This window comes from Ursus maritimus, unplaced genomic scaffold (assembly GCF_017311325.1).
Source record: "Ursus maritimus isolate PB19 unplaced genomic scaffold, ASM1731132v1 scaffold_22, whole genome shotgun sequence".
Taxonomy (NCBI): domain Eukaryota; kingdom Metazoa; phylum Chordata; class Mammalia; order Carnivora; family Ursidae; genus Ursus; species Ursus maritimus.
The window spans coordinates 33,620,827-33,630,883 of NW_024424675.1; the positions used below are offsets into that span (position 1 = coordinate 33,620,827).

General features: G+C 57.8%; 1 protein-coding gene across 1 annotated transcript in view; it reads right to left on the minus strand.

Annotated features, from left to right (window-relative positions):
- Positions 1–1,319: 1,319 nt before the first annotated feature.
- The window catches only part of ZNF335 (zinc finger protein 335), a 21,078-nt gene continuing 12,340 nt past the window's right edge, over positions 1,320–10,057 (minus strand). Inside the window, exons 18-28 of the mRNA XM_040638404.1 lie at positions 5,479–5,738; positions 4,406–4,517; positions 3,944–4,321; positions 3,012–3,154; positions 2,769–2,923; positions 2,579–2,682; positions 2,422–2,499; positions 2,143–2,226; positions 1,995–2,060; positions 1,828–1,909; positions 1,320–1,741 (exon numbers count right to left, since the gene is read on the minus strand). Coding sequence (XP_040494338.1) covers positions 1,614–1,741; positions 1,828–1,909; positions 1,995–2,060; positions 2,143–2,226; positions 2,422–2,499; positions 2,579–2,682; positions 2,769–2,923; positions 3,012–3,154; positions 3,944–4,321; positions 4,406–4,517; positions 5,479–5,738 — 1,590 coding nt within the window. The 3' untranslated portion in view covers positions 1,320–1,613. The remainder of the gene's footprint in view (positions 1,742–1,827; positions 1,910–1,994; positions 2,061–2,142; positions 2,227–2,421; positions 2,500–2,578; positions 2,683–2,768; positions 2,924–3,011; positions 3,155–3,943; positions 4,322–4,405; positions 4,518–5,478; positions 5,739–10,057) is intronic.

Consider the following 10,057-nt stretch of genomic DNA (forward strand, 5'->3'; position numbering starts at 1 on the left):
GGGGGGGTGGAGGAGGAGGGCCAGGCTGATCACACCAGGCCAAGCCCCACCCTGAACTGCTCCTTCGTCCACAGGGAAGAAATGCACTACAAGGCCGTCCACAACACGGCCGTGCTCTTCCTACAGAACGACCCTGGCTTTGCCAAGTGGGGGCCGACGCCTGAGCGGCTGCAGGAGCTGAGTACAGCCTACCGGCAGTCAGGCCGCAGCCATGGCTCCGGCTCCTCCTCTTCTTCCTCGGAGAACAAGGACCGGGACTCGGGCCGCGAACAGGGCCCTAGCCGCGAGCCTCACCCCACTTAACACATCTTGCGGGGAGGAGGAGCCCCAGGGTGCTGGTATGGACTGCTGGGACTCAGGCCTCTTGGGGCTGAGCAGACCCCAGGACCCTCCCCCTGAGGTGGCAGCAGGACTCAGGCTGCCAGTGTCATAGGAAGATTATGGCTCTGCCAGGGCTCCCCCTCCCTGCCCGATCCCCCAACTCCTCACCTCAAACTCACTCCAACTCCCGTGTAAATAGGTCCTATCCCTTCCCTTCCTCCCCCCCAATCCCTACCATCTTATCGCCATCTTGTTTCATTTGTAAAAGGAAATACAGAAACCCCCCTAAGAATGTGTGAGGGTCTTGAGGGCAGAGAAGGCGGAGAACCTGGAGCTAGTCCTGGAACCACACCCTCTATATCCAGGCTCACCTTCTTATGACCCCCTGGGCCTTCACACCCCAGCCCAGGGCTCCAGTGTCTAACTTCTTGCCCTGCTGGCCCCATAACTGGGTCTCTGGTGGCCTCTGCCTGTGTCTAGCCAGTCTGGAGTCCAGAGTCCTGTGTTGTCTTATCTGCAGACCCCAGACTCCCACAGCCAGGCCTGTACTCCTACCTCCAGGGGGCAGAGGACTGGGGGCTGTGCCCAGGCAGAGAGCTAGACTCCTGCTTGACCTGGAGCGGCCACAGGGAGGGAGCAGCCAGCTAGGATTCAGTCTGGGGTCAGTAGGAGGAGCAGCTCTAAGCCACCATGGGTTTTGGGATATGGTCTCCATGCCAATAGCTGCTGACAGTGCGACCCTCTGAGGATCTCTAGGCATGGAACAGATGTTCTTCTGGGGCCCAGGAGAGGGGGAGGAAGTCTGAAGGTGCTCAAGGGGGTTCTTACCAGTCAGCCATCTCTCCCAGTATCAGGCCTCTGCCCTACGGGCCTGCCCTGCCCCACACTTAGGCAGGGCGGGCCACACTGTGGGGCTAGGCAGCTCTCGTGAGCTGTAACAGGCTCTTCCTTCCTTCCATTTCCCAAGTCCTTGCGGACAACAGTAAGATGGTCAGGACTGGACTCTGGTCCCTTTATTGAGACTGAGGGGCCAGTGGGTCCATCCAAACAAAAATAAATTTCTCTCCCCAAAGCCTGCCTGCAGGCTAGGGCACCCAGCATGTCCTGGCTGGGGCCCACGGTTGCCCCCTAAACCCAGCAGCACAGGTCCGGCTCTCTTAGAGTGACAGGATACTGGCTGCTCAGTGTCTGGAGACCCTAGGTGGAATAGGGAGGTGAGTCCCAGGGGGTCCTCCCCCACCCCCAGCGCGGCTGGCCCCCCATATCCACGGTCTGCGTTGGGCCCGTGGGGCTCAGTCATCGGTCAGGGTGATGACGTCGTACTCGATGCCCTGGTGCTGCAGCTGTTGGATGTGTTCAGGCACCGCCTCTTCTGCGCCGAACAGGCCCTGGGCTTGGGCCATGGCGGCATCGGCCACGGCTGCCGGGGGAGGGGAGAGGACGGTGAGCCTCAGGCCCCAGAAGCTAGGCCTGGGTCCCCATGGTCATCAGGCTCCCGCCCCATACCTGTGACAGCTGAGTGTGCAGCAGCCTCCAGTTGGGCCTGTGTGACCAGCTGCTGGCCTGGGGACACAGGCACATACTGGATCTAGAGTGGAGAAGCTAATGAGATATGGCCTTGGAGGAGCTCTGCCTGTGCCCCAGCTCCATCTGCTCCCCCCCAAAGGCCCTACCTGGGACTCCTGAAGGAAAGGGGCCCCTTGTTCGTACTGGATGTGTGTGATCTGGCCTTCCTGTACCTGGAGGGAGGAAGGCAACATGATGAGCGGGGAGGCTATACGGTCCTCGCCTCCTCCCCACCGCTGCCCAGGCCTGACCTACCTGGATATGATGGCCCTCTGGAACCACCACGTATTCCTGGGGGAGCAGGTGCTGGACCCCATCCTGGGAGATGATGTACTGTACCTGGAGAAGAGTGGAGCAGAGGCAGGTGCTGAGGCCAGGAGCTCAGCGAGGAAGACTGAGCAGGGGGCCGGGGACACCCACTTTCGACGGCAGCTGCAAGCACGGACCCAGGGAGAGGTGGTTTGGAAAGTGCAGTTCCTCCCCGAAGCGGGCCTAGGCAGGTGGAGGGAGGGCAGTGCTGGCAGAGGTGCTCACCTGGTTGTCGGAGGTCACCAGATGCTGTACTGTCTGGCCGTCCGCAGTGGTGATCTCTTGAATATAGGTGGCTTCTTCCTGCCAGGACCAAGCCAGCTCTAGCCTCAGTTCTGTGTGCTCCCACCCCAGCCTGTGACCTCCCAGCCCAGGAGCTTACCTGATTGGTCACTGTCTGCTCTTGGGCCACAATAATGTGTTCCTGGCCCAGGGCCTGCTGCAGCCGCTCTGGGCCCAGGACCCCGTGGCTGGACTGGAGTGCAGCTGGGCAGAGAGGGGAGGGTGCTCACACAGAGACTCGGGACTGACACGCCCTGGCCCCCCGCCCTGGTCCCCCAGGCGCAGCTCACTATGCAGTGTGGCCAGCGTCTCGTCGTCACTGTTCAGGATGATGGTCTGAGTGGGGGTCCGGGCTGGGGTCCGGGCTGTCGGTGTCCCTGTCTTTCTCCCGTCAGGACTATGCAGCCGCTGGATGTGGAACTTGAGATGCCCATTCCGGTTGAAACTGAAGGGGGGCGGGGTGGGGGAGAAGGCTCAGGGGTGGCCCCATCACGCATGCCCTGCAGCCCCCACCCGCCTGGCCCCAGCCTCACCGCTGCCCGCAGAGGTGGCACGCAAAGGGCTTCTCGTTGGTGTGGGTCAGCATGTGCCGTCGCAGGTCCTTCTTGTTCTTGGAGGCAAAGCTACACTGGCTGCACTGGTGGGGCCGCAGGCTCGAGTGCTGCGCCATGTGGGCCTGGAGAAGGGGCAGAGTCGGAGCGCTGGCTGGGGGACCACACACAGCACCTCACGGACAGAGCTGGCAGGGCACATCCTCAGGTGGAGAGGAGCCACGTAAAGTATAAAGCAGACCAAGACCTGGTGCTGCTGTGTGCGGAGACAGGAACAAGTCCCAGGCCCCATCGTTAGGTCACTTAGAGAATCCTGTCCCTGCTCCCAGACTCGGTTTACCCTGGTGTAAATGCAAGATACAGGTTCAGATGAGGGAACCTCCGAAGGGCTCTTCCAGCCCCGACGTTTTAGGGTCTGGGCCCTGCTCCCCTCAGTGAGCTGCTGTGAGGATTCAGTGCACAGTGGCATCTGGAAACGGTAATCCTTGGGGGAAGGACTCCTGCCCAGAACCTGGCCTTCCTCACCTTCTCCACACTGTCTCCACCAGCTTCCCCGTACCCTGCGCCCTCCCTATCTCAGACAACTTGCATTTCCCTAAGCACGCCTCCTGCCACCGCACCTGCACCTCTGCCCCTCCAGGCCCAGGGCGGCCAGCACCCCAAGTCCACACGATCTGTTCCCTGTCTGCTCTGCCATCTGCACTCTGTTCACCCCAGGACACCGCTGGGCATGAGTCACCCTGCCCGTCTGGATGGGTTCCCCACCAGACTGAGCTCCCTGAATGCTGAGACCTCACGGAGTCCTCTCTGACCCTAGAAGGGGGAGAGAGTCTGGCTCAGGCTGTTCAGTTAAGGTCTGTTACACAAACAAGTGGCCAAATGAGTGCCAGGGGAGGCACAGGGGCAGCACCTACCCGGACTTCGGGCCACTGGCGGGCACTGAAGGGGCAGTCGGGGCACTTGAAGGCACTAGGCCCGGCGTGGGCCCGTTTGTGACTCTCCATTTCGGCTCGGCCAGGGAAGGCCTCAGCACAGATCTTGCAGGAAAACTTCTTGGATGACGCTGTGGCTGCGGACGACGGCGGCGATGGCGGTACTCCCAGGCTCAGGGATTTGCTGGCCGCAGGAGGTGGGGAGGCAGAGCCCTGGGGGTCTCCCACCCGGTGTGTCCTGGCTGGAGATGGGGGCTCAGGGCCATCTCTAGGCAGCCCCCCACACTGTAGCAGGGGCCACTTGGTCCCAGAGGCCAGAGAATCCGGACTTGGGAAGGAGATGGAGCCATCCGCAGTCAGCTGTAGAGATGGGGGAGCATGAGGTACTGAGGAGGATGGGGGAAGGCCGGAAAATGGGGGAGGGGTTGGTACCCCGAGCCTCACCTCGATGTGGTGCAGCTGGGTCCCATCCGCTGCCATGATGTAGTGGGTGCCGGCTTCTTTCAGGGCATCGCTCACAACCACAGCCTGGGCTGCCTCCCCTGGGGGCTCCTCGCTGTGGACACGAGAGAGGGGAGGAGTGAGTTCTAAGAGGGGATATAAGGCCCCAGGAGTCCCCTTCCCCAAGAAAGTCATCAACTGAGAGGTGACTGCCTTCCCCAAGAAAGTCATCAACTGAGAGGTGACTGCCACCACAGGTGGACTCCCTGGTTTGAATTCTGGCTCTGCCCTTTTCCAGCTGAATCTCAGGGTCTCTTCCATAAATGGTGACTGCAGGTCCAATGTACGGTCCCGCTCAACAGTAGTCCCCCGGCGATCTTGAAGGGTGGGCCGGGGCAGCAGTGAGGCGGAGAGCCCCAGGGCTCCAGCCCAGGACCGGCAAGTACTCCGGGACCAAAAGCAGACGGCACACACGGAGACTGGGCTGCCCGCTGGCCGCCCGGGGATCCGGTCTCCCATCCTAGCTGTGCACTGTGGCACTTTGGTGCTTGGATGAAGGGCTTTCTCAGACCACCGTCCGTGAGCGTACAAATATTTCTACCCCAAACTTGCTCAGTGTAGAGAAAGCCGAGGGCAGCTGCCAGGCCTCCATGCCAGCAAGGAGCCTGAGCTTGCCACGAAGCTCAGAACTGGACAACCCCTCAGGGATCACCCAGAACAAAGAGCACGTGACTTCAGAACCAAAGGGTCGACTCCTCACTTACTGCTTGTCTGACTTTAGGCAAGTCACTCAATGTCCCTGGCTTACTTCCTTGCTTGTAAAACGAGAGAGACATGGATCTCACGAGAATGGGTTAGGTGAGTTCCTGAACGTCCAGTGCCTGGAACATCTAAGTGGCCAAAAAATGGTAGCTTCCAACCCCCCGAGAAAGATATGACTCCTATGGCTAATTAAGTTACATGTATTAGGATTTTTGCCTCCTGCCAACTAGGCTCGGGTGGGCAGGCCCTTATCTGAGGGCTCCCGGCACACCTATCAGTGACCGAAGGGGGCCTTGCGGGCAAGCAGGTCTCACCTGTAAGGCGTGCCAGGAACTGATGTCCCCTCTTCCATGGGGGGTGCTGTGATGACGCTGTAGCCAGTTCCACCAAACGGCCCAGGTGCCAGGGTGATCTGCTGCAGGTCAGGGGCGCCCAGCTGGCTCTCTGCGGCCACACTGGCCCCTGGCTCTGCCACATGGAGGGTTACCACTTGCGGAGTGGCACCTGCTGGGGAAGGCTGCCCCCCAGGGGACGCTAACTCTGCTTCCACGTCCTCTGACTTCACCACGGCCACCTGTAATGGACCCGGTGGGCATCAGGAGCAGGATCTGGAGCCGAGGGGCTGGTGTTCAGGGCCCTTCTCTACCTCGGGGCCTCAAAGCTTGGCCCCACTGGGGCGACCCAGTGCTGCCGCCACTCATTTGTGCAACCCCCAGTGTGTGCGCTTTCTAAAGCACGCTCTGGCTCTCCCAGCCCCACCCAGCAACTGGAAATAAACTTAACAAGACCACGGTGGCACGATACTGCCCCCCAGGGGCAGCTGGGCAATGTCTGGAGACAGCCGCTGGTCATCACGCTTGGAGGGGGGGCGTGGTACTGGCCCCTTGGGGTTATCTGTCAGGGATGAGGCTAACCGCCCCGCAGTGAAGAGCACGGCTCCCACAACGAAGAAGGCCAAGACTGAGAAATCCTAGGGGAAAGGGACAAGTGGCAAACCATGTAAGAAAAAAAGAGCTTGACTTCATGTCTTACTCCAAAGTCTGCTTCAAATGGGTTAAAGACTGAAACATAATAATAAAAAAACTAAAAATACGAAGAGAAAATGTAGATAAGTATTTTTACGATCTGGGGTGGGAAGATTTTTTTCTAATCAGCAAAACAAACTATAAACTGAAATCAGAAAACAAAGGAATGAGGTATTTAAACATTTCGTACGAGAGAGAAAAGGGGAGTCTCCTTCATCTACGAAGAGCGTCNGTGAAGTGATAATAAAAAGACCAACAGGGGCCCCTGCGCAGTGCAGCTGGTTAAGCAGCCGACGCTTGGTTTCAGCTTGGATTGTGATCTTGGGGTCATGGGACTGGACCCCAGGTCGGGCTGCACGCTCAGTGGGGAGTCTGCTAAGGTTTCTCTCTCCCTCTCCCTCTGCAGCACCCCCCGGCCCCACGTGCACGCACGCTCTCTCTCAAATAAATCAATCAATCTTAAAAAAAAGACTAATAGGAAAACTGATACAGGACACAAACAGGTAAGTCAGAGAAGAAACCAACGGTCTATGAACATACAGAAAGTAGTTCAACCTCATTTATGGTCACAACATTACACATTAAGACCATGAGGGGCAGCTGGCTGGCTCAGAGGAACACGCAACTCTTGATCTCGGGGTTGGGAGTTCGAGCCCTATGTGGACTGGGTGCAGAGATTACTTAAATAAAAACTTTAAAAAAAAAAATCACGCACTATACTACGTGGCAGAGGTTTATAAAGATTGGGGACCCCTAGCGCCCCGTGTTGGCACAGGTGTAGGGAGACACGCTCTAGTTCTGGTCACATAAGCCAGCATAGCTCTCTCTGAGGCTTCATACCTTCAGACCCACCAATTCTACCTCTAGGAGGCTTTTTTTTTTTTAACTAAAATATGTTTAGGAGCACCTGAAATACATGTGCACTGAAGCACTGCCTCTGATTAGAGACACTGGAAACAACCAACCAATAAAGGACTGCACGAACTTACATCTGGACGCTGGAACGACCCGGAGACGTAGCGTGGGAACAGCAGAGAGAGGAGGTCTGTATGCACAGGCCAGACCACGCCTCACATGCCGCCGAATGAAGAAAAGCGGGCTGTGGATGAGCAGGAATCATGTGATCCCATTTTTTTTTTGAAGATTTATTTATTTGAGGGGGAGAGAGCATATGCATGGGCAAGCGGGAGCGGCAGAGGCCGAAGCAGAGAGACTCTCAAGGAGACCCCGCGTGGAACATGAAGCCCAATGCTGGGCTCGATCTCAAGACCCTGAGATCACGATCTGAGCCGAAACCATGAGTCGGACACTTCATTGACTGCGCCACCCAGGTGGCCCTGTGATCCCATTTTTTAAGGAACACAGTGTTTCTGTGTTAGTGTGTACATGGACAAAACTGGAGAAATGCTTATTAGCCCATTGATAAGGGGGAGGGGAGGGATGTTAGAAACTTTTACTTTCTGTATAGAACATTTCCTAATGTTCACTTTAGTTTTTTTTACAAACATGTTTTTGTAATCAGAAAAAAAAAATGCATGACGTTCTGGCATGAGAACAGCAGACAGAGCAATAGAACAGAACTTGTCCGTATACGTGGGAATCTGGAACGTGATAAAGTGGACATTTCCAGCCCCCGGGGAAGACTATTTCATAGACTACACTGGGTAACTTTTGCAGAAAAAAGTAAAGCTAGTCCCCTACCTTTCTGCATACACCTAAAATAAATTCCAGGTGGAAGAAAGCTTTAAGTGTAAAAAAATGAAACCCTAAGAAGAAAATACAAATGAATGTTTATATAATCTTGGGGTGAAGGAGGCCTTTCTAGGGAGGATATCAAAGGCAAAAACTGTAAAAGCTGATCCAACTATCTGAGCCCGTACAACCTCTCGACACCACCAAAGGCAGCACCGGAGCCGTAAGACGCTCTCCGGGTCCGACACCAGACTCCCTCCTCCCCAGTTCTGTCTGTCCTCTAGCCCCCAGTGGCACGTTACTGATCCAAGTTCTTGGAATTTATCATCTCCAACACAGATTCTACATGTTTTCACGAGGCTCAGAGACAGGAGGGGCTAACAAAGCTCTCTCTGCCGGGGTTAAGTGACCCCAGGCGGCTGGGAGGAGGGAGAAGTCCTGACGAGCTGGGGGAGGATCTGCTGGGCAAGAGGCCGGAGGGGAGACAGCCCTGGGAGCCTCCCAGCTGTGGGAAGTGTCACCGGATGAGCGCGCAGGGCTGGCTGGGAAGGTGGCTCAGCCCCACAGCACAGAGTGGCTGCAGAGCTGGTCACCTGCGCCGGACCGGGGCCTCACAAGCCGCAGGGGCAGCGGTGCTACCCGCTCGGCCTGGCAGAGGAGGCGGGGGACCCGAGCTCACGGGGAGCTCCTCTGACCTCCCAGGCACGGGGGGCCCCCTCCTAAGCGTTTGCTCCGGGGTTTCGGACCATCTCCAGGCTAAGCGGGAGTGCCCTGAGGGCAGGGCACAGGGCAGGGCACGCTGCCTCTTCGCCCTCCGCTCCACTCTGTGCCCAGTGCGGAGGAGGCGCCCAAGGCGGCGGCCCTGGGTGGCAGGCGGCTCACCTGCAGGGCTGTGCCCCCCAGCTCCCGCTGGGCGCTCATGTTCAGCAGCAGGTCCAAGGCCGTCTGCGTGGCCATCGCTGTGGACTCCTCGGCGCCTGGGTTGGGTGAGACCTCAGCCTGAGCACGGGCCACCGCCCCCAATCCTTCCACTGGGCCCCAGCATGAGCCCCGCCCCTGCCCACCCCCCTCAGAGCTCACCTTGCTGGTAGATGATGGTGGCGCCACCAAGAGTGTCGGAACAGAGCAGTGGGGGGGTCTCGGGTGCCTGGAAAGGCGCTGCCTCTGGGGGGATCTGCGGGGTGGGGATGTGGCCAAGCCTGAGAGGGGGCAGCTGGGCTGCGAGCACTGGTTGCCAAGCGCCTCCTACGTGTCAGGCGCTTTACATCCGCTGGCTGGTTTCATCTTCACACAACTACGTCTCAAGGTCTTTCTCAGCTCAAAGCTACCGATGAACTGACCGAGGCTCAGAGAAGTGAGGCGACTGGCTACGGTTCCACAGCTGGTAAGTAACAGAACTGCGATCTGAACGCAAGCCTGACGCCGGAGCCCGTCTGTGTTCTACCAGCACTCAGCGGTAGATCTTCCGGGGCAAGGGGGGGGGAGGCAATGTACTCAGCTATGAGCCTATACTCTCGGCCTGCCTTGTAGCTAGGTAAACTGTGGCCTTGTGGCTAAGCAGGAGCTTCTGGTTAAGTTCACGGGGAAGGCAGATGGGGAGATGGCAGTCTTCCTTTTTGCCTTTCTCCCATCCCTTCCTCCTGCTTCTTGCCTGGGATGTGGCTAGAAGGCTGGAGCTCCTGCAGCTATACTGGACCATGAGGCAACCACAAAGATGGAAGTCGTATGCCTAGGATGGCTGGGAAAAAATATTGAGAGAGCTTGGTCCCTGAAGACTGACCAGGGAGTTGCCAAACTAGCCCTGGGCTGCTGACCTTTGGACTCATATATGAGAGAATAATAAACTATTACCACAGTTAACTACTGAGATCTCATTCTCTATTCCTAGCACTGGAAAGCCACTCCTACTCAGAGCTTAAGGCTGCCAGGTCTGTGATCTCATCTGTTCTTTACCACAATCGGAGAGGCAGGGACCATTTGGTGGTCCCCAGTGTGCCCATGAGGATGCCGGGGACGGGAGAGGTGACAGGACATGGTCATCCTGGCCCATGCCCCCAAGCCCCTTCTGTCTGCCACCTGCTTGGCTGAGCTCACCTCAGGAGGCCCCGGGGAGCCAGGGGGGGGTCCAGGGGCTGCACTGTGCTGCTGCTTCAGCTCCTCAATCTGCTGCAGAGAG